This window comes from Hyaena hyaena, unplaced genomic scaffold, assembly GCF_003009895.1.
Source record: "Hyaena hyaena isolate Hyena2069 unplaced genomic scaffold, ASM300989v1 scaffold_70, whole genome shotgun sequence".
In the NCBI taxonomy this organism is placed as follows: domain Eukaryota; kingdom Metazoa; phylum Chordata; class Mammalia; order Carnivora; family Hyaenidae; genus Hyaena; species Hyaena hyaena.
Genome location: NW_024080701.1, coordinates 2088693 through 2111486, shown reverse-complemented (window position 1 = coordinate 2111486; position 22794 = coordinate 2088693). Strand labels below are relative to the sequence as shown.

The window sequence follows — 22794 nt, the reverse complement described above, 5'->3', positions numbered from 1 at the left end:
CTAGAATAAATAATGAAATAGAAAGTTAAAAATGGGGGTGTGCCTGCCTGACTCAGTTGGAAGAGAGTGTGACTCTTGATCTCAGAGTTGTGGGTTTGAGCCCCATGTTGGGTAGAGATAACACAAATAAATAAATAAACTTTTTAAAAAATTTTTTGTAATGTTTTATTTATTTCTAGGAGAGAGAGAGAGAGACAGCATGAGCAGGGGAGGGTCAGAGAGAGAGGGAGTCACAGACTCTGAAACAGGCTCCAGGCTCCGAGCTGGCAGTCAGCACAGAGCCCGACGCAGGGCTCGAACCCACGAACCGCGAGATCATGACCTAAGCAAAAGTCGGACGCTTAACTGACTAAGCCACCCAGGCGCCCCATAAATAAACTTTTTTTAATGGGGGGGCAGCTGGCTGGTTCAGTCAGTGGAGTGGACAACTCTTGATCTCAGGATTGTGGGTTCGATCCCCATGCTGGGTATAGAGATACTTTTAAAAAAAACTTTTAAAAATGGGGAAACTATGTTTGGGCTAAATGGAAGCTCTTTGCAATTTTTCTGTGAATCTGAAACTATTCTAAAATAAAGTTTATTTTTCAAAGAAACACATCCATACCCAATAATTTTTTTAAAATCCTTAATATTATATAAAACCCAGTTTGTGTTTAATTTTCCCCAACAATCTCAAAAAAATCTTTTTACATTAGGTTTGTTTGAATTGGGATCCAAACAAGGGCCATATATTTCACTGATAATCTCTTATGTATTTTTAAATCTATTAAGAGGTTCCCCCTCTCTCGAACATGAAATGTATAGAAGAAACTGTGTCATTTGTAGAATTTTCCACAGTTTGGGTTTTGTTCATTGTATCCTTGTATTATCATTTAATATGTTCCTTTAAGACCCATATTTCCTGTAGATTAGTAGTTAGACCTAGATGCTTCACTATATTCAGGTCCAATTTTTTGGCATGACACCTCCCTGGGAAGTGTTTTGTACTTTTAATTTCATCACATTGGGAACACGTTATGTCTAGTGGCCTCACTTTTAGTGATGTTAAGATTTGTCATTCATTAAGTTGGCAACTGGATCCATCATATATAAAATCCTCATTAACCTTTCACCTAACAGTTTTTTTTAAGTTTATTTATTTATTTTGAGAGAGAGACAACCAGAGTGAGCAAGCTGGGGGGAAGGGCAGAGAGAGAATTCCAAGAAGTGCAGAGCCCAATGTGGGGTCGATCCCATGATCCTGGGATCATGACCTGGGCCGAAATCAAGTATCAGATGCTCAACCAATTAAACCACCCAGGCACCCCCCACCTAATAGTTTTATCAGTTATTAATGATCATTGCCTGGAGAGATTATTTCATTAGTGGTTGCAAACAATGATTTTCTACTATCATTCTTCTAGCATTTCTGGTTCCATTTCCCCTTCCTCACTCCCCATAACTTCTGACTGGACCCAGGACTATTTTGGACTCCAAAGATGGCTAAGTGCTAGTAGCTGAAATTTACTGCTGCAGTTGAGACCAAGAGAACTGAATATAGAAGATTTAGAAATTTGTTAAAAATGCAAATTCTTGGGTCCTATCCAAGACCCTACTGAATCAGAAACTCTTGAGGGTGAGGCCCAGTAATCTTTTTTAACAAAACCTCAAAGTGATTTTGATGCTTGCTATAGTTTAGAAACCAATGGACTAACACTGGCTGCCCTAAGGTGGCCTTCAATCAAGCAATGGTTTACTAAGGTCCTATGTGCATGGGAATATGCTGGGTGCTGAGCACTATGGATGCAAAAAAGAGAGCCTGGTGCCCCCAAGGAACTCAGTCTATTCAAGAGAACAGCACATATGCTTGTGAAAAGGTGACCAGTGATCATTGATAATTGGCAGCGCATTCCCAACAAGCCACACAAGTAGTGCAAGCTGTAAGATTTCAAGGAAAGTTCAGTGAATAGATCTGGTTGGCAGAGGTTTTAGAGTTCACTCCAGCTAGGCCTTATATATATATTTATGTTTGAGAGAGAGATACAGAATGCAAGTGGAGGAGGGGCAGAGAGAGAAGGAGACACAGAATCTGAAGCAGGCTCCAGGCTCTGAGTGGTAGGCACAGAACCAACGCCGGCTGCAACCCATGGACCATGAGATCATGACCTGAGCCAAAGTCACACTCTCAACTGACTGAGCCACCGAGGCGCTCCACTCCAGCTAAGCCTTAAAGGGAGAGAAAAACTTTGGGGGTAGGGTGTGTGAGAGAAGAAAGGGAATTTTTCCAAGAAGAGACACTGCCGTGAACAGAGGGAGGATGCTCACGAAGGGAATCATGAGGCTGTTTACTTATCTCTCCTCACCACCATCACTCCTACAGTGTTTCTTTCCTTAAGCTTTGCCTTTCCTTGTACATGCTTACCTTCTTGCTCACCCATAAATGCACTGGCGGGGGGGGGGGGTCACCTTGGTGTGTGCAGGTTTCTGGGTGCTGGCCACGAACTTGGGTGCTGGGTTTAGGATGTGATTATCCAGGCTGGTGAGTGCAGAAGGGCATCTGAAGTACACTTTCCCTCTGTCACGAGTTAGTGTGTGTAGAAGGGCCTGTGCCTGCTGTACATCCAAAGGATGAGCGTTCTCTGTGTTGGCATGGAGCTTACGTGGTGGGATAGTGCAAGGCAGGGCAACCCGTGCATCCTCTCGCTCAAGGGTCCAAAGTTCTTAGGTGCCTGGCTTGTCTCAGCTGAAAGAGCACGCAACTCTTCATCTCCCGGTTGTGAACCCGAGCTCTAAGTTGGGTGGAGACATTACTCAAACTTTAAAAACAAAACAAAACAAAACATAAAAGGGTCCTGGGCGCCCCGCAGGCTACCCTAGAAGGGGTGGAGCCAGGCCGGGGAGAGGCGGGGCTGGGCTGCGGGGCGGAAGTTCAAATCTGGTGGCGGCGGAAGCGTGGCCCTTGCGGGGCAAGATGGCGGCGCCCAGGCGGTCGTAGAGTAAGTAAGGGGCTGCGCTGGAGGAACGTATTTCAGGGTTCCCCGGGAGAGGACTCTGGTGCAGGGTATCCATCTCCTTTGTCCGAGCCTCCCTGAGTGTATTTGCTCTGCACTAGAGGGACTGCGGCCTCTTCGATGTGGCGATCCTGGCCGCGGCCCACCATCCGCGGGCTGCATAGGCTGAGACTCGGTGATTTCCTTGCTGATTCCAGTGATCCAGAAGTATCCGCGACCGCAGAGCCCTAGGGGCAGTTTTGGGTCTCGGCAGTGTATAAGTCTTTTTACATTTTTATTTTTTTAATTTTTGAGAGAGAAATAGAGACAGCGTGAGCACGGGAGGGTCAGAGACCGAGGGAGATGCAGAATCTGAAGGCAGGCTCCAGGCTCTGAGGTAGCTGTCAGCACAGAGCCCGACGTGGGGCTCGAACCCACAAACCGTGAGATCATGACCTGAGCCGAAATCAGACGCTTAACCAACTGAGCCACCCAGGCGCCCCTCGGCAGTGTATAAGTCTTGTACTTATTTGGTGAAGTTTATTCATAAGTGTTTGTTCTTTTTGATGCGATTGTCAGGACATTGTTTTCTTAATTTCATTTCCTGATTGTTCTTTTTGCTGGTGTATAAAAATACAGATGATATTTATGGGTTGGTTTTGTTTTTTTTTATAGCCCAAGGGTTTTTGTTGTTGTTTAATTTGAACATCTTTACTCCAGTTATGTTCTCTCCAGTTTGATACAGCATCATTACTCTTTGGTATGACATTTATCAGTCTGTCTCCTGATGGCATTTTTCTTAGCTTCCCTACAGTTGTTCATGAGAATTTTTATCATCCACAGATTGTAAACAACCTTAAGTTGGCAGTAAATGTTGTTGTTAGGCTGATGACATCAGGGAGGGCCAAATAGGTAGGGAATTGCCATAAGGTATGCATGGGAAGGAATGAGTTGATATGAACCCAAGAAAAAAGCGTCTTTTCTGATGCACAATAAAGGGAATCGGGATTCAGTTGCAGAGGGCCCATCAACTGTATTGCTTGTAGGTGTAAATGAGAGAGAATCACCACAACGAAGCAGTGCTGGAAAGAGTTTCTCTAGAGAGGCAGCTGGAGTGTCAAGATGCTGTCCAGACCAAAGCCAGGGGAGTCAGAGGTGGACCTGCTGCGTTTCCAGAGTCAGTTTCTTGCAGCGGGTGCAGCTCCAGCAGTACAACTGGTGAAGAAAGGAAGTAGGAGAGGTGGCGACACTAACCTGGACCATCCTCTGCTACAAGATCATCGGGATGTGGTGACGCTGGACAGTGAGTGGTTGTGGGTGTCAGGCTGAAAAGGAGAGAGTATATGACCCGAACGTCCTCTCCCTATTCCTGATGTGGCTGGATTTTTCCCCGTCGTTATTTCAGACACTGCATAACCTCTGTTGCCGCAGCCGCATTTTCCACACGCAGATACTAAGGTTCACAGAGGTTAAATACCTTGCCCGAGGTGACGCAGCTTGAGCCAGAGCCCCATAGCAGCTGTCTTTTGTTTCTTTGGCTTCCTCCTGCCCTCAGTCTCTTCCTGGGAAGGTGTGGGTATCCTCACATCTGGGTTTTTTTTTTCTTTCCCAGATCTCCCAGATTTGCCCCCAGCTTTGGTTCCTGCTCCCCCGAAGAGAGCCAGACCCAGCCCTGGCCGTCCCCCACCTGAACATGAGGACCCTGAAGAGAGGCTGAACAGGCACGATCAGCACATCACTGCTGTCTTGACTAAGATCATTGTGCGTCTCACCCTTGTTGAGTGGGACAAGGTGTCCTAGAACAGCAAGGATATTTGGGTGGGGGTGGTGAGCCTTAGGAGTAAAAGGTGATTCAGAAAGGTGGGACTTTATTCCCCCTGCATTCAATTTGGGGTCTCCTTTAGAAACACTGTCCCCTAAGAAGCAAAGTCGGTTCATTACTCCCTAGAGAGAGATTCTAGTCATACAGATTTGGGGCTGGGGGATACTGTCCAGCCTGGGGAAAGCTCAATATCTTTACTACTTTGTGCTTTGTTGCTGCAGGAACGAGATACAAGTTCAGTGGCTGTGAATCTGCCTGTGCCCAGTGGTGTTGCTTTCCCTCCTGTGTTCCATCGCTCACAGGAGAGACAGGTAGGCAGGGTGCTCAGATGGCACTTAGGGGACATTCAGCTGAGCCATATAGTGCTTCTTTCTTTTTTTTAACATTTATTTTTTTAAGATAGAGACAGAGAATGTGACCAAAGGAGGGGCATAGAGAAAGGGAGAAAGAGAATCCTAAGCAGACTCAGTGCTTTCAACACAGAGCCCAGCGTGGGGCTTGTGGAGCTCAAACTCACAAAATGTGAGATCATGACCTGAGCTGAAATCAAGTCAGACACTTAACCAGATGAACCACTCAGGCTCCCCATAGTACATCTTCCTCAGGCAGAGAATCTGAATAATGATAAGCAACTCTCTTAAAGCAGCACCATGCTAAGCACTTACACGTGTTATTTAATCCTCAAAACAGCCGTGTAAGGTAGGTATCATTATCCCCATTTCCAGGTGAGGAAACTGAGACCCTGAAAAGATAACTAACTTGTCCAACACCACACATCAAATAGAGAGAGGAGCCATAAATCCAACCCAAATTTGTCAGATTTCACAACCTGTCCTATAGAGCCCTGCTTTTTGTGAGAACTATGGTTGTGACTTTTGCAGATTAAGCAAGACGCTTTTATCTCTTTGTTCCAGGGACTTTAGTAAAGAGGTTGAGAAGAGAATGTCACCTGGATTTTCTTTTTGCCACACAGGGGAAGTCAGCAACATCTGGTAAGAGAAGCATCTTTGCCCAAGAAATTGCAGCAAAGAGAGTGTCTGAAGCTAGGGTCCCACCAGTTAGAGAAACTGTGTCTACCCTGGATCCACCAGAAGGTAAGCTGAGGTTGAGGAGGCTTGGGCTTGACCTTTTTGTAATACACAATCATAGCATCACCTTTGGGTATACGTCTTCTTCCCCTCAAATATGAAAGCATATTTATTTATTTTGGGGGGGAGAGGAAGAGAGAGAATCTTAAGTAGTTTCCACCTGTTACAGAGCCCAGCATGGGACTTGATCTCAGGACCGTGAGATTATGTTACGAGCTGAAATCAAGAGTCAGACACCTAACTGGGCCACCTAGGCAACCCATGAAGGCACATTTGAGCCATCTGAAGAGGAAGCTGTCCCTTATCTCTGCATACAGTATTGGGTATTGATGGCTTGGGTCCACATCTGAGTCTTAGGTGCAGGGAGAAAGCAGGCCATCATTCAGACCTAGGAGAAAGGAAGGAGACAGAGATGTCTGGCAGAGACTATAAAATAAAGATATAGGCCAAGATTCCTTTAATGATGTAAATTATTGGCAAAAGAGCTAGAGGCAAGCTTCTGGAGGCAGATGACTATCTGGACATCCAAGAGGATTTAGAAAGGGGGGAAATGAGTGGAGAAGTCACCACCTAACCCAACCTGTGTTTGTGTTGTGGGGGGGTGGGGAGAGCCTTTACTCTGTGCCTGGGAAATCTCTGGGGCCTTCATCTGTCTCCAGGCCTAATGGGATTAGGCCCCGGTGAGGCATTGAAACTAATCCTACACTTCTTCCAGGTGCTGCATCCTGTCAGGCCCTCACACCTCAGGAGCAGGACCCCCAGCCTCCACGGGGCAGCCACACCTTCCAGGGACCCCATCTGGTCACAGGAAAGGGGCTCAGGGGCCAGGATGCCACGCAGGAAGCCCAGACCATCCATGAAGAGAACATGGCAAAACTGCAAGCCATGGCTCCTGAGGAGATCCTGCAGGAACAGCAGCGTCTGCTAGCTCAGCTCGGTATGCCATTCCATCCTTTGCGGCTGAGGCCGGGCTAGAAAGGGACTACCACTTATTGATGAAGGCTTACTGCGAGTGCCAGGCTTTTTGCTGAGTACTTGAAGGCATTATTTCATTCTGTCCTCAAACAGTTTCTGTAAGAACTAATTTCATTTACTTATGGAAAAAAACTGAGGCTCAAACTTGAAGAAATTCTCCCCCAGGTCATATGGCTGCTAAGAAACATGGATGAGACGTAAGCCCAGGTCTATGAGATCTGACAGTCCCTGCTCTTAACCACTGCACTTTGTATCCTGTACTACTCTAACGTAACATATTCTAGTGTAACATAGCTATGCTCTATCTAGTACAGCTATGACATGTCCTATTATATGACACTCTTTTCTGCTATACCTGTCTCTTAGTTTCTGTTCACCAAAATAGTAGCACCAAGTCAGTCTTGTTCCAGAATATGTATCTAGCACCTTAATAGAGCATACATAGATTAGATTTCAGTAAATATTTGTGCATAAATAAATTAGCTAAAAGAGAGAGAAATTGTCCCCTTGAATGCCTTCTCTTTGGCGCTAGTCAACATTCATTCATTTATACCACAGCCACTTACTTTGGGCCTCTGACCTGGAGCCAAGCACTGGGATAGGTGGAAACCTGGGCCAGGGGACTGTGAAAGATGGAATGTGGTCAGGTCCTAGTGACAGATGTGGGTCATTGAAGCCCCAAGAGAGCCAGGGGGTTCAGGCCAGGGGTAGGAAGCAGCTCGTGCCGGCCTTGGCTCTCTTAGGCAGGCGGTATTCAGCAGGTGTCAGGTCTGTACGAGGCTGGGGAGGATCTGCCAACACCCACTATCCCTTCCATCCTCTCCCCTAGATCCCAACTTGGTTGCCTTCTTGAGGTCCCACAGCCACGCCCATGAGCAAGCAGGAGAGAAGGCCACAGAGGAGCAGAGGCCAGGAAGACCCTCTGTCGAGGTCACTGGAGAGAAAACCATTGTGCCAACTTCTGCATGTGAGCCCAGGCAGGAACATGAGCTGGAGCCAGAAGCTCCAGGTTTGGAGAAAGGGGGACATCTTTTGGGGAATAAAAGTAGAGGAAAGTATCACTTTAGGCTTGGCAGATGGGAAAACAGAGACTCTTCTCTGTCCTTGGACATCTAACATTAATCTTCCATTACTGTCTGGAAATAAGCCTTCATTTGCTAATGCATATATTCTTCCAGCATATGCTTTCTGTTTTCTTGCTTTGTTACTGCTCCTTCTCACCCTTCCCTGGTAAGCAGCAGCAGGGCTTGATGGCTGAATGGTCCCCTCCCCAAGCAGATCATCTCCAACCCCTTTGCAAGAGTTGTCCCAGCTCTGGCTCTAGCCATCCTATAGTTTTCTGCCTCTGCTGTCAGTGCTGTGGGCAAGATGGCAGGGCCAGGGTAATGGGAGAAGAGTCTGACGCAGGTCTTACGAACATGCCAGACCCAAAGCAGAGAGGCCAGTGGGAGCACTCATTTCCCAGGACCTGGATTATCTTATTAGTGATTAACAAAAGAAGAAATTGGATTATGGAAGCCAGGAACCTCCTGCCCCTCATTGAGCTCCAGGCCAGCTGAGCAGGTTGGGTGGGGTTGGCAGAGAAGGAGGGGCTGTCCTGGATGTGTTTCTGTATCTTCCCCTGCGGAAGCAGGATAGCTGTCCCTCGTTGCCCCGCTCCCCTGCTTCTTAATAAGGTTGGTACTAGACAGTTGAGGACTGTATCGTCGTCGATGTATGTGGCCCTTCCTTCTTCCTCTGCTCCCTCTCTTTCCTCTTCCTTACCTCCTCCACTTTCTCTTGCCCCTGCCAGCAAATCCTTGGGATGAGCAAGGGGCTAGAGTCCTGGGCTAGGTGTGTTCTGCCATATCTGAGAGATTTGCCTGGTTCCCAGCGGTTCTAGCCACTGGGCTGTCACTTAACTGTAGCTGAAGGCAGAGGCTGCCAGACCCTTGGGCAGAGGTGCATGTGGCAACTGCTGGGTGATGGCCAGGACCCCAGTGGACCACCGAGCTGAGCCCCTTAGGGTTTACTACTCTGCTTCCATCACGCCAGCTCTGGCACCACCTGTGACACCCCACAAAGAATGGCTGCACATGGACACTGTGGAGCTGGAGAAGCTCCAGTGGACCCAGGACTTGCCCCCACTCCGGCGGCAGCAGACACAGGAGGTGAGGAGGGCCAGCTGGCGCATAGGGGGTGGAGTGGGCTGGAAGTGGGGCTGGGGCTCTTGCACCCAGGACTCAGGCCGTTTTCTTCTCCGGAGCTGGAGAAACATTTCTCCTTTGTGCTCCTCCTCTCCCACCACCCTGCCTGACCCCTGGAGCCAAAGGAGTTCCATTTTCACCTCAGGGTAGAGTCAGGACTGGAGGCCTGGGAGATAGGTGAGGAGTGAATGTGGGGAAGTTGCTACTGTCCCCAGCCCATAGTCTTCTTTCTCTTCCCATTAGAGGATGCAGGCTCGATTTAGTCTTCAGGGAGAGCTTCTAGCCCCCGATGTGGACCTGCCCACCCATCTGGGTCTACACCACCATGGAGAAGAGGCGGAGGTAGGACATAGGGCCCAGGGAGGACTGGGCAGCTCTTGGCAAATGGAAAAGGATCTCTGGTCATTTGTCTTGGACCTTCTGTGTACTCTGTTCCAGTTCTCAGCCTTGGTGTCCACAGGTTATTAGGCTCAAACTGTTTCTCCTTGTTCCTTCACATTCTGTTCAGTTGCCCGAACTTGCCAGTTCTATGTTGCCTCCTCTGAGGCTTTCTAAAGAAGTCTTGCTCCCTCTTACCTGCTTCATCACCATGTCTTCCACTCTCTCAGCCATGCCATCCATCCCTCATGAGGCTGCCATACTGATTCCCTCTGGCCCAGCGCAGGCCGTGCTGTGTCTCAGAAAGTTTCCTGGCTCCCTTCTGCTCACAGAATAGTCTTGGCTCCCTAGCCTGAGAAGGCAGTCCTTCGACACTCTATCCCTGCTGCCCTTATAGCTCTGCCTCCCTCACTCCTGTGCCATTCTGAAGTCCTCTCGCCAGATACACCATGTGCTAAAGGACCCCCAGGGCCCAGTTCTTCAGGGCATCAAAGCTCTACCCACCCACTGAGACCACATCACTTTCCCAGGCCCCCCTTGTCTCTCTCTCCTCTTCTCTTGTTAGAAATGAAACACTGATTACTACATTCCTCCCTACCTGCCTTATGCCATGGTTACTCGTGTGCAAGTCTCATCTTCTTTACCAGTTTGAGAATCCATGGAGAGCAGAGGCAAAACATATCACTTACTTACCTTAATCTTCCCTTTGACAACTAAGTGAGTGCCTGGAATGTAGGGGTATACAATTCTGTGTATTGGTGGGGCGTGCTGCCCCATGTTCTGGCTTCTAATTTCTCATCCCTGCCCCAGAGAGCAGGGTACTCCTTGCAGGAGCTGTTCCACCTGACGCGCAGCCAGGTGTCCCAGCAGAGAGCACTAGCACTGAATGTGTTGGCCCAGGTCATCGGCAGGGTGAGTGGACTGCTGGCTGGTCCTACCTGTCCCCACACCTCACCCCCCACCTCTTGCCCTTTTCATTCTGACCCCTTAGCCCACACACTGACTCTCTGGGGCAGACTGGGAATGGGATAAACCCAGGGTCATAGGTGGGCAAGTGAAGGCTTAGGACAAAGACTCTGTAACTTCTACATCTTCAGCAAAGTTTTATCCTGTCCCCAAGGCCCAGGCTGGCGAATTTCGGGACCGGCTAGTGGGCAGTGTTTTGCACCTCCTCTTGGATGCTGGTTTCCTCTTCTTGCTGCGCTTTTCCCTGGATGACAGAGTAGACGCAGTCATTGCAGCTGCCATCCGGGCTCTTCGGGCTCTGCTGGTGGCTCCTGGAGATGAGGTACAACCAGGATAGGAATAGGGCTTTAAGTCCTCATGGCTCCTACTCCTGTAGCTGGATGTGCCCTCACTGCCAAGGCTTTGCCAGGCAGGGCAGAGAATGGGATGGCAGCACCACCGCCTTCTTCTAAGAGCCCCAAAGCCCAACAGCCTTGCCTTTCTGTTCTGGGTGGGTGGCTGCTGCTGCTGCTTTTTCTGGACCTGACTCCTTCCTCTTCTTCCCACACCCTTCTCTTTCCATTGTCAGGAGCTCCTCGATAGCTCCTTCTCCTGGTACCAGGGAGCTTTGGTGTTTCCTCTAATGCCCAGCCAGGACAACAGGGAGGATGACGAGGATGAAGATGAAGAGCCCCCAACAGAAAAAACAAAAAGAAAGAGCCCTGAGGAAGGAAACCGGCCTCCATCTGACCTGGCCCGACATGACTTCATCAAGGTAAAGCTGCTGGGGCAGCTGCACCTGTCCCATGACCTCGAAGGCAAGCACATCTTAGGCAAGAGCAGCCTGGAGCTTAGTTCGATTTGGCATTGGTTTTATCTCTCTGATCACCAGGGCCTTCTGGCTACCAACCTGCTACGACGGTTACGCTATGTGCTAGAGGTAACCTGCCCGCCCCCTTCTGTGGTCCTTGACATCCTGGCTGTGCTCATCCGTCTGGCCCGGCATTCCCTGGAGTCAGCCACAAGGGTAAGAACAAGGAGACAAGGAATGCACAGAGCCTAGCTGACCCTGGTGCTGACCCTCAGCCTCCCTACTTCCATTTTCTTCCTGACCCCCACAGGTCCTGGAGTGCCCTCGGCTAATAGAGACCGTGGTTCGAGAGTTCCTGCCCACCAGCTGGTCCCCCATGGAGGTGGGGCCTGTCCCCAGTCTGCACAAAGTGCCCTGTGCCACTGCCATGAAACTACTTCGTGTCCTGGCCTCGGCTGGTAGGAATATTGCTGCTCGGCTGGTGAGTAGGACAAAGGTTGAGGGATGCGGGGCTTAAGACAAGGCTGGCTTGGGAACTAACCATGGCCTCTGGACTGTGGGTAGCTCGCTCATGCCATCTTCCTGTTCTGATTTCTGATCCAGTTGCTTAGAAATGTAGTAGGAACCACCAGCCAGAGACCTAGTCTAGAGTCTAGTGTATCCTATAGGCCTACTGTGCTTTCATTATCTAAAAGGCCCAGACCAAAAGAGCCACTTACAGATAGGCAGCCATCACCCATAGCCAAGTAGCCCTAGAAAAGGTGCTCAGCAGGTGCTTGCTAAAAAGAAGGAGGGGGGGGCGGAGAGGGGGGGAGGGGGGGTGGGAGGGAGTAATAGATGATAGTTTCTTTCATCCTGGCCCAGAGTTAAGACCCTGTAGCAGGAGAGTGGCCTGGAACAGGGTTGAGTTGAGTCAATCTCCATAGTAAGAGAACCTGAGACTACTTGGGCTCCCTGCTGATTGTGATGCTGAGACTCTGCCCTCTCACCCTCAGCTGAGCAGCTTTGATCTCCGGAGTCGCCTGTGCCGCTTTATAGCAGAGGCTCCCCAGGAAATGGCCTTGCCCCCAGAGGAAGCTGTGATGCTGAGCACTGAGGCTTTCCGTCTGTGGGCTGTGGCTGCCTCCTATGGCCACGGTAGTGACCTTTACAGGTGAGGAGAGATGAGAGTAGGCTCCCTTGTAGACCTCTCCAGTTCTGCACTGTGGCCTAATCTGAGGACTCAGCCTTGCTCAAGGTTTGAAGCTCAGAGGGAGGCTGAGGATGAGGAAGAGGGGATTCTGGGAGGAATGAAGAAGGCTTGGGGGCCAGGACTAACCAGAGGACAGTAGAACAAAGCTGAGTTAACCACATTCTGTGCACAACAGCCTTGGTAGCTTGGTGAAATCAGATTTAAATCCCCTGTTGGGAAGAGGCCTGAAAGGTCTACCTCATTCCCTTCATCCTTCAACTTTTCCTCCCTCTGAAGCCTTCCAAGAGTGCCCAGCCCTGGAGCCTCTCTCTCCCAAGCCTCCTTAACCAGACTGCACGTCCCTGGGGCAGGGCCTTACTTTGTGTATTCTGTCTTCAAGTCCAGTGTCTTTGTACACTGAAAGGCAGTAATTGTTCTCCCCCAGGGAGCTATTCCCAGTGCTGATGCGGGCCCTGCAGGCTGTGCCAGAGGAGCTCAGCACCCAGCCCCCTCAGCCCCTGTCTGTGCAGCGAATAGCCTCCTTGCTTACTCTGCTCACCCAGCTGACTCTGGCAGCCAGTAGCACCGCCCCTGAGCCCAGCAGGTAGGTTATAGCTCTGAACTCCAGGACAGGTGGGAACACTCCTCCGGAGGGAAAGGGTGGGTAGACCTTATGGGGGAATCAAGGCAGCCAGACTTTGACTGTGACCCCTTTGGCACTCCTGTAGTGACTCTGCTGAGGCCAGTCTGTTGGCCAGCCCTTCCTTGATCACTTGGACACAGGTGTCCGGGCTCCTGCCTCTTGTGGAGCCCTGTCTAAGGCAGACCTTGAAGTTGCTGCCCAGATCTGAGAATTGGGATGCTCTAAGCCTGGTGCCCACTGCCTGCCTGCTCTTCCTGAATGCATACTACCAGGCCTGGAGCCAGCAGGTGAGTGTGCCTGCCTACCTTCCTCCATGCCCTGGATGCCTGCCTGCATCTAAACACACTACTCTGTGTCTCCCTCTCTGTGTCGACCCCTCCACTCCTACCTCCCCCTTCCACCTTTTCCCACTCTCCACCTTTCTTCTTCTTTCCCCCCCCACATCCACTGGAGCTGTCAAGGGGCTGTGTTGGTGGGGACCAGAGAACCCCAAGCAGCAGCTCTGTCTCCCTGGAGACTTCATGCTGTGAGGACAGTGGATGTTGGGGCAACCTCAGGGTCTTTTTTCTCTCCAGAAGGGTCAGAAGGCAGAAGCCTGCAAACACTGACTCTTGGGCTCTTAGAGTCATGGTATTGGCCTTGGTACACAGGGTCTAGGAAAATGTGTGTCCTGGACTGTCAGCTCAATGAGCCCCTTGGTCTTCTAGCCAAGCCTGTGCCCAGGGGATTGGCTTCAGGATATGGAGCGCCTTTCAGAGGGGCTACTGCTACCCTTGCTGCACCCACCCACTCTGGGCAGCCTGTGGGATTCACTTGGGTATGTATTTGTGTGTGTGTGTGTGTGTGTGTGTGTGTGTGAGAGAGAGAGATTAGGCAGTGCGGGCAGTACGAAGGTGGTTTGACTCCTTGTGGGACTCCTAAATCTAGCTCCCTGGCCCATCCCAAGTAGAACTTCTCAACCTGAAGGAAACCTGAATCCCTAGCAGGCAGTACTTGAGGGCTCTGAGGAATGTGGGTCTTGGTCCATATAGCCGGGTTCCTGCGGGCCTTGGTTGCAAAACACACAGCTCTTTTCCAGCCTGGCGTACATCAGGCCAGATCCCCCCTCAGCTCCTTCATTCTGCCTCCAGATGCTGCTCCCCTCTCTGCAACCCGCAGTTCTGTGTTCCGGCCCCTGAAGCTCTCCCCAGCCTTGTGTCAATGGGCTGCACAGGAGGATGCCCCTCTCTCAGTCTGGCTGGCTCAGCCTCACCCTTCCCATTCCTCACTGCCCTCCTCTCTCTCTTCAACACTTTGGCCCGGATCCACAAGGGGCTGTGTGGCCAGGTGAGACCTAGGCGCCTGGTTAGGGATTGGGGGCTGGGGTGGAGGGACAAAATGGGAGAAGTCAGAACAAAAGGGTGAAGGTATCACTTGAGGCAGAGAGGTCTCTCTTGCCAACACCCATTTCTCTGAGTTTGGCTGGGGAGGGGGCAGCCACCTGGGGAACCCCAGGAGAGATCAAAGTTTAGATCTGAACAAGTTTGCTTTTCTCCAGCTGGCTGCCATATTGGCTGCCCCAGGACTCCAGAACTACTTCCGCCAGTGTGTGGCTCCTATGGCCGCCCCACAACTCACTCCCTTCTCTGTGTGGGCCTTGCACCACGAATACCACCTACAGTACCTGGCACTCACCCTGGCCCAGAGAGCGGTGGGTATGCCCCAACCCCCTCCCCACCTCTGTCCACACTCACCCCCACCCTCATTATCCCCACCCAGCTTGTTTGGAACCGGTGCTGCTTCTGGCAGCCCCTGCAGTTTGTCCCATCCTTTAGACGTACCCGGGATCTGTACCCTTCAGCATATATCCTCTTTGCATGGACCCTCACTTCCTTTTGCTCTGATCCCTCTCACATCCTACCCACCACCCTACTCCCTGCTCTTCTGTTCATAGGCAACAGTCCAGCCAATTCTGGCTGTCAACGCCACCCTCCATCATTATATGGTGTTGGCCCTGCTCAGCCGACTGCTGCCTGGAAGTGAGCACCTTGCCCATGAACTACTGCTAAGCTGTGTATTCCGGCTGGAGTTCCTCCCGTAAGTCCAGGGTGGGTGACATCAACTCAGCCCTTTGAGGAGCTGCTGTGTCTATTGACAGAGCAGCCCTGAGTTTCCAGCCAGGATACCTGGATTTAATACCCTTCCTTGCATGAATTACACTTTACCTATCGTAGCTTCCATTTTCTCATTAGTAAAGCGAGGATGAAGATATGCACACTAGAGAATTAGAATGAGATTTCAGTGTGATTGTATAGCTAAAAACAGGTGCATAAACTAGCTATACTTGAGTAATAGCTAACAGTTACTGAGTACTGACTTTGTGTCTGGCATCGCCTTAAGTATTTGTATTTTAAGTGTTTCACTTGTACTGTGAGATAGGTATTGTTATTATCCCCATTTTCCTATGAGGAAACTGAGGCACAGAAGTTCCTTAAACCTGCCTCTAGGCAATTGACTTTACTGTCCATTCTCTTAACCTGCGTACACAACATAGAAAGCGATTAGGGGAATAGGAAGGAGCAGAATTGGACCTAGGGACCTCTGGGAAGCCCTGGAGAGCTGGCATGATGTTTGGAGTGCCACGGTTCAAGCCCTCATTTTTGGCTTTTGGGTTCTTTTGCAGGGAAAGAGCATCAGGTGGTCCAGAGGCAGCTGACTTCTCCGATCGGCTGTCCTTAGGGAGCAGCAGGGACTCTGGGTGTGGGCGAGGGGCTCTGCTGGCTCAGGCCTGCCAGGACCTCCCCAGCATCCGCAGCTGCTACCTGACCCACTGCTCACTGGCTCGAGCCAACCTTCTAGCCTCTCAGGCCTTATACCGAGGGGAGCTACAGCGAGTCCCAGCCCTGCTGCTCCCTGTGCCTAAGGAGCCACTGCTGCCCACTGACTGGCCTTTCCTGCCATTGATCCACCTCTACCACCAGGCCTCAGACATGCCCTCAGCGCTCCCTCCTGCTGACACCGTAGGCACAGCTATGCGGGCTCTGCAGTGGGTGCTCGTCTTGGAGAGCTGGCGCCCCCAGGCCCTCTGGGCTGTGCCTCCTGCTGCCCGCCTGGCACGGCTCATGTGTGTATTCCTGGTGGACAGTGAACTGTTCCGGGAGACCCCAATACAATGTCTGGTGGCAGCCCTCCTTGCCCGGCTCTGCCAGCCTAAAGTCCTGCCGGACCTCAAGCTGGATTGTCCGCTTCCTGGCCTGACGTCTTTCCCTGACCTCTACGCCAACTTCCTGGAGCATTTTGAGGCTGTCTCTTTTGGGGACCACCTCTTTGGAGCTCTGGTTCTCCTTCCCCTGCAGCGTCGGTTCAGTGTCACTTTGCGCCTCGCCCTCTTTGGGGAGCATGTGGGAGCTTTGCGAGCTCTGGGCCTGCCTCTGACCCAGGTACTTTCTCAGCCCAGCACAGCCTGTACTCTACTGGCCTTCCTAGACTGGACCTTGGGGGTGCTTCTGAGCACTGGGGAGCTTTGGTGGCCCTCAGGTTCCTTACCTCACTTCTTGGGGATTTTTGAGGAGATTTTAATAAGAGAATCCATGAAAGAGGTTTAACAGGGTATCTGGCATATCGTATGTATTGGATATTATTAATAAGCTACAACTCGTTCGTGAGATGCTACAATCTTAGATAAGAGACGTGCTAAAAATGAATGTAGTTCTAAGTTATTCAGATTTTAGGTATTCGGTCAGGATTCAGAAAAAGGAAAGATCATACTGGGCTTGCTATAAGCAGAAGGCTTTGGGGAAGAGTGGGGATTGTCCTGGGCACTGAAGGTTGGATAGAATTTGGATTGTTGAGGATGAAGGACAGAATGTACCTAGTGGAGGGGCGCCTGGGTGGCTCAGTAGGTTAAGCGCCTAACTCTTGATTTCAGGTCAGGTCATGGTCTCACAGTTGTGAGATCCACCCCTATGTTGATTGTGGACTATACTCGGGATTCTCTCTCTCTCCCTCTCTCTGCACCTCCCCAACTCACAAGCTCTCTCTTAAAATATAAAAGAATGTACCTAGTGGAACAGCATCAGCAAAAGCTGAGAGGTAGGAAGGAATATAACAGGGTAGGAAGAGGGAGGAGTCTAGAACAGATTTTAGTTTAGGAACTTGTTGGAAACAAGGCTGATAAAATTTTAGAGGGACTTAAAAATCAGGCTATAGGGTTAAACTTATAAGCCGTAGAGAGTTCTTTTTTTTTTAAGGTTTGGGTTTTTATTCTGGTAAACCTTTGTTTAATTTTTTCTAATGTTTATTCTTTAAAAGAAAATTTTTTTAATGTTTATTTATTTTTGATACAGAGAGAGACAGAGTATGAGCAGGAGAGGGGCAGAGAGAGAGGGAGACACAAAATCCAAAGCAGGCTCCCAGGCTCTGAGCTGTCAGCACAGAGTTTGACTTGGGGCTTGAGCCCACAAACCATGAGATCATGACCTGAGCTGAAGTCAGAGGCCTACTCAGCTAAGCCACCCACGTACCCCTAATGTTTATTTATTCTTTAGAAAGAGAGCACAAGCAGGGAGAGGAGCAGAGAGATAGGGAGACACAGAAAATGAAGCAGGCCCCAGACTCTGAGCTGTCAGCACAGAGCCCGACGTGGGGTTCAAACTAACAAACTATGAGATCATGACCTGAACCAGTCAGACCCTTAACCGACTGAAACACCCAGGTGCCCCTAAACTTTTTTTTTTAAGTTTATTTATTTATTTTGAAAGAGAGCGAGAGAGTAAGCAGTGAAAGGGCAGAGAGGGAGGGAAAGAGAGAGAATCCCAAGCAGGCTCTACACTGTCAGCACAGACCCTGATGTGGGGCTTGAACTCATGAACCATGAGATCATGACCTGAGCCAAAATCAAGATTTGGGCAATTAACCTATTGAACTACCCAGGTTCCCTATTCTGGTAAATTTTAAATATTTTAATAAATACATTTAACTTGTATATAAAATGTAAGTATTTTATATAAAAAAACAAAGAAAATATAAAATATTTTTAAGGATTAGTCTTTTTCTGTGCATATATATTTTTATAAAATTGGATAACTGCATAAAGTTTTCTTCACTTAACGTTACATAATAAGCATTTCCCAATCATTAAATATTCTAAGAAATCAAGATTTTTTATTATGTAATAATCCATTATGTAGGTACATCTGTTTATCAACCCCTTAGTGGGCATGAAATTGTTTCTAATTTTCTGCTGTTTGAAGTAACACTATGATAAATACCACTGGATGTCAGCCTTATCTCTTTTCTCTCATAATCATTTCTCTTTTTTTATGCTTATTTATTTTTGAGAGAGAGAGTGCAAGCAGGGTAGGGGCAGAGAGAGAGGGACACACAGAATCTGAAGCAGGTTCCAGGCTCTGAGCTGTCAGTACAGAGCCTGACGTGGGGCTCAGACTCAAGAACCACAAGTTCATGACCTGAGCCAAAGTCGGATCCTCAACCGACCGGGCCACCCAGGTGCCCTAATCATTTCTTTTTTGTTTGTTTGTTTTTATTTTTTTTAAGTAACCTCTACACCCAGCATTGGGCTCAAACTCACAATCCCAAGGTCAAGAGTTGTGTGTTCCACTGACTGCGCCAGCCAGGTGCCCCTCTCATAATCCTTTCTACATGGAATTAAGGGTGGTTTTTTAGAGTTACTGGTCCTAAGAAAAGGAACTTTTAAAAGGTTTCATAATATAATCGAGCAGTTGAATGTGACATTTTGAAAGCTTTAAGTAGATTAAAGTAGTGGTAGGCAGTAGAAATTCAGTATTGCTTCTTAGTTTCCCAGTTTCCCCTGCTTCTCAGCTCTTTGGTTTTTAACCTCGATCCTATGACAGACAGGAATAGATGTCTGTCCAGAACCTGATCTCTGCCCTCATGATTCAGTCCATGTGACCATCAGCCATCCTGTCGTCCAGTGATAGACATTCCACCCTCACCCTCAGCGTGTCTCATTCCCGTCACAGTTGCCTGTGTCCTTGGAGTACTATACAGAGCCTCCTGAAGACAACCTGGCCCTCCTTCAGCTCTACTTCCGGACCCTGGTTACTGGTGCACTCTGTCCACGCTGGTGCCCTGTGCTCTATGCTGTGGCTGTGGCTCATGTCAACAGTTTCATCTTCTCCCAGGACCCAAAGAGCTCAGTAAGTTATATCCTGGTGTCCAAAGGGAGGAAGGGAGACTGCAGTTGAGCTGCCTCTGGGTCATCTGGGGAGGAGATGAGGGCCAGACAAGACCAGTGATGGGTAGAGCCCTTGGCCCAGTGTCCCCTGTCTCTGTTCTGCCTCTAGGACGAGGTAAAGGCTGCCCGCAAGAGCATGCTGCAGAAGACTTGGATGCTTACGAATGAGGTAGGGTGGGGCACATCCTGGAGGGTGGGAAGACAGTAGGTCTTGGGGCACAGAGATCTCAACAGGATCTCACTACCTACTTCATAAAGTTTCTGCCCCTTTTGCAGGGCCTCCGGCAGCACCTTCTACACTATAAGCTCCCTAATCCTGCCCTCCCAGAAGGCTTTGAGCTGTATCTCCAGCTGCCCCCTCTGCGTCAGCAGTACCTCCAGAGACTGACCTCAGGGATGCTCCAAAATGGGGTATCAGTGACCTAGCACAGCTGCTACAGATGAAGAGACGGATACATTCTCCTGGAGTTCACCAACACGGGCCTGGCCAGACAGAAGGTTTTGTGGCTTAAGGATGGGCGGGAGACAAGGGAGCAGAAGGCTTGCCTTCCTGGGAGAAGGCTGTGTGAGCTTTTTTGGAGCAGTGAACCCTCCCATTATATCCTGATGTGTGAAGCTCAGGATCTGGTCCATATGGGACTGAAGGGTGACTTAACTACTTCCCCCTCTCTTGGAGACAAGACAAACTATGTACACCTCTCCTTCCCCTGCCCCAGACCAGATAAATAAATGCTGTAGATGTGTACTGAAATAAAAAATGTTTGTATCTCCTAGGAATCTGATTTGGACTGATTTCACACATGTTTAGGATTGGTATGGAGGGATGGGCTATCCCAGGGGAGAAGCTGGATTCCTGTGAGAGAAAAGAGAGATGAAAACAGAGTCTACATCTATCTGAGACAACAATAATGTAGGTCCCAGTTCTGCAGTAGAGCCAGGCCAGAGTAATGTTCTTGGGAAATGGTACTTCTGGAAGGACTCGTAGCAGTCCACTTGGAGTATAAGTATCCTTAATGAGGTCAGCATCTTGTCTCCTTATGGTCAGTTAACTGCTGAGATATGAAGAAACCGGAAATAAGACTGTGCACTGACTCTTAATCTATTTGGGCTGCTGTAATAATACCGTAGACTGAGTGGCTTATACACAACAGAAATTCATTTCTGTTCTTGGGGTTGGGAAGTTGACTAAGGTGTTGGCACAGTTGGTCTCTAGTGAGAGAGTCACTTCCTGGTTCGTAGACAGGCTTCACATGGTAAAAGGGAAATGAGCATGGAACCCTTATGACCTAATCACTTTCCAGAGACCTTGCCTCCAAATACCCTCACATTGGGGATTAAGGTTCAACCTACAAAGGAGGCAGGGATGAGAGCACAAATATTCAATCTATTAGTGTTGTCACACAACACCCCTTCCATTGTGGACTTTAGTGGTGGTAGGTAAGGGCTGGGAAAGAGTGGATCAAACCATGAATTGACTCATTGGTTCATCTCTTTGTAGAGTTTTTAGGTTCTTTTGTCTAAATTCTAACACGCTTTCTTACAGTGTCATTTTCTATGTGGAATTACCTATAAGTGTGTTTACAGGTCATCAGAGTGAGGGCAGTGTGCCCTGTCAGTAGGCAGAGAGAACCCATTTCCCATAAATGGAGCTGATGAACACAGAATTCTCCAGTAGGTTTATTAAGAACTACTTCATCTGCAAACAGCAGTAGTTCCCACACTGTGTCTCCAAGTGTGTTAAAACGATTGCTGGCCGTACACCAGTGTTTCTGATTCAGTAGATCTAGGGTGAAACCCAAGAATTTGCATCTCTAACAAGTTCCAGATGGTGCTGATGCAGCTATCTGAGCCCAAACACACTTTGAGAACCAATAGTTTACCGGAACCTTAACAAGGAAATTCTGTGACCTCCTAGTGGGCTACCAACAGTTTTAAATAGGGTTTGGGTACTAAAGTGTTTACAAAATCACTTAGTGTCTTTATCTACTACTATATACTCAGGGATGTAACCAGTAGCTAACTACTATCACTTTTTTTTTCAGTGCTTTATATTAAACACAGGTCTCAGTCTTTAAAATTAGTATTTTGGGGAGCACCTGGGTTGTTCAGTCAGTTAGGCGTTGGAATCTTGATTTCAGCTCAGGGCATGATCTCATGGTTCATGAGTTCAAGTTCCACATCCGGCTCTGTGCTGACAGTGCAGAACCTGCTTGGGATTCTCTCTCCCTCCCTCTCTCTGTTCCTCCCATCCTCTCTCACTCTCTCAAAAACAAATAAATAAAACTTTTTAAAAAATCAGTATTTTGGAAAAAGAATAAAGAAGACACAAAACCACTCGAAGGCTAAGTAACCTTCACAGTTAAAGGGTCCCTTGTGGTTTACAGAGCAATCCCCCTTCATATGATTTTAAAGGTGGTGGGGAAACCATCTCAGCACAGTGTGACCTGAGCAGCATCACTCACTGACTAGAAATGTTAGCCCTAGCACTTAGATCTTTGACATCAGGATTCAGGTTTTCACCCCATCACACTAAGAACTTGTACAAAGAGTTAACACAGGCAATCAATTGTATGAGGTGAGCTGAGAGGCCCATGTTTCTGAGGGTATCTGGAGATTCAGCCTTTTAGTCAAAAAGGCACTGAAAAGACACAAGTAATGACAAGTAATAATGCCTTACTTGGGGCAGTAAGTACACATCCCACCACCAATGAAGCAGTCACTCCACTGCTCCTGATGTGAGTTAGAAAGACCTAGAAGCTTGGGCAAGGTGTCTGGGGTGTGGCTTACCATTTTCTCAGGCTCCAGCCTCAAAAGGGTGGGGGGGGGGCACTTTCTCCCCTACCTTACACTCACCCCATTTTCTGAGGCAGCCAGCAGACAACCCAATGGATTGAGATGCAGAACTAAGACAGAGCCCTTAGGATGGGTGCTTGAAAGCCTCTTCCTGGCCCCGCCCTTCCCTCCTTCAGCATCCTGGGGTCTGAGGTGGGAGTGGCCAGGCAGGCTTTAGGACCACCAGTTTCTAGCAAGTTGCTGGATGCTCCTATAAGGGGGAGTCCGGCAAAGTGGCAAGGTCTGAGCCCACAACCCTCAGCGCAGCAGGCTAAACAAGCTACGGGCTGCTTGAGCTGGCTGCTGCTGGGGATTGGAGCCACAGCTGAGTGCCTTCTGTCAAGGAACCACCTGGCTAGAGGCATCTTCCTAGGCTTGGGAACAGCGGTGGAGGCAGACAGGTCCTGTCGCTCCCCTGGATACCTGGAACCCTCAAGGCCAGCACTTCCAGGTCAGTACTCCAAGGAGAGTGCCAAGAAGCATGGTGCGTTTCTCCATCTGAGGTCCCCCACTGCTCAGTTTGGGAAAGAGGGACAGGCCTCAGGGTCTCAGCACTGCCTAGGCATGAGACTACCTAGCTAGGTCAAGGAAGGGGTGGGGGACCTGCAGGACCAATCTGCTTGTGGCCCCCAAGTCATTCACAAGGACTCCGCAGGGGAGAAACTTGCAGAGGTATCAGCAGGCACGCCATGGGGCTTCAGTAACTGCAGTTGGTGGTGGCCTGCTTCCGGATGCCGGTGTGCCCCCGCTGGGTGGGGTTAGGATTGTGGCTGTGAGA

The 22794-nt window shown here is 49.3% G+C and overlaps 1 protein-coding gene across 3 annotated transcripts; it reads left to right on the top strand.

Annotated features, from left to right (window-relative positions):
- Positions 1 to 2931: 2931 nt before the first annotated feature.
- RPAP1 (RNA polymerase II associated protein 1) lies at positions 2932 to 19955 on the top strand. Of its 3 annotated transcripts, none has more exons than XM_039232867.1 (25): positions 2932 to 2975; positions 4016 to 4272; positions 4582 to 4730; positions 5013 to 5102; positions 5765 to 5885; positions 6595 to 6816; positions 7684 to 7821; positions 8889 to 9004; positions 9284 to 9382; positions 10229 to 10330; positions 10539 to 10706; positions 10953 to 11138; positions 11256 to 11390; positions 11485 to 11655; positions 12170 to 12327; positions 12791 to 12949; positions 13074 to 13275; positions 13696 to 13805; positions 14119 to 14314; positions 14526 to 14678; positions 14922 to 15064; positions 15651 to 16407; positions 18970 to 19146; positions 19294 to 19353; positions 19461 to 19955. In XM_039232867.1, exons 2-25 carry the CDS (start codon positions 4092 to 4094, stop codon positions 19608 to 19610), a joined length of 4143 nt encoding a protein of 1380 aa, XP_039088798.1. In that variant the 5' UTR covers positions 2932 to 2975; positions 4016 to 4091; the 3' UTR covers positions 19611 to 19955. The 3 variants fall into 3 exon arrangements, with proteins under 3 accessions (XP_039088798.1, XP_039088797.1, XP_039088799.1); XM_039232866.1 differs by having other exon boundaries at positions 7684 to 7863; XM_039232868.1 differs by lacking the exons at positions 2932 to 2975; positions 4016 to 4272; positions 4582 to 4730; positions 5013 to 5102; positions 5765 to 5885 and adding an exon at positions 6137 to 6202 and having other exon boundaries at positions 7684 to 7863.
- The last annotated feature ends 2839 nt before the right edge of the window (positions 19956 to 22794 follow it).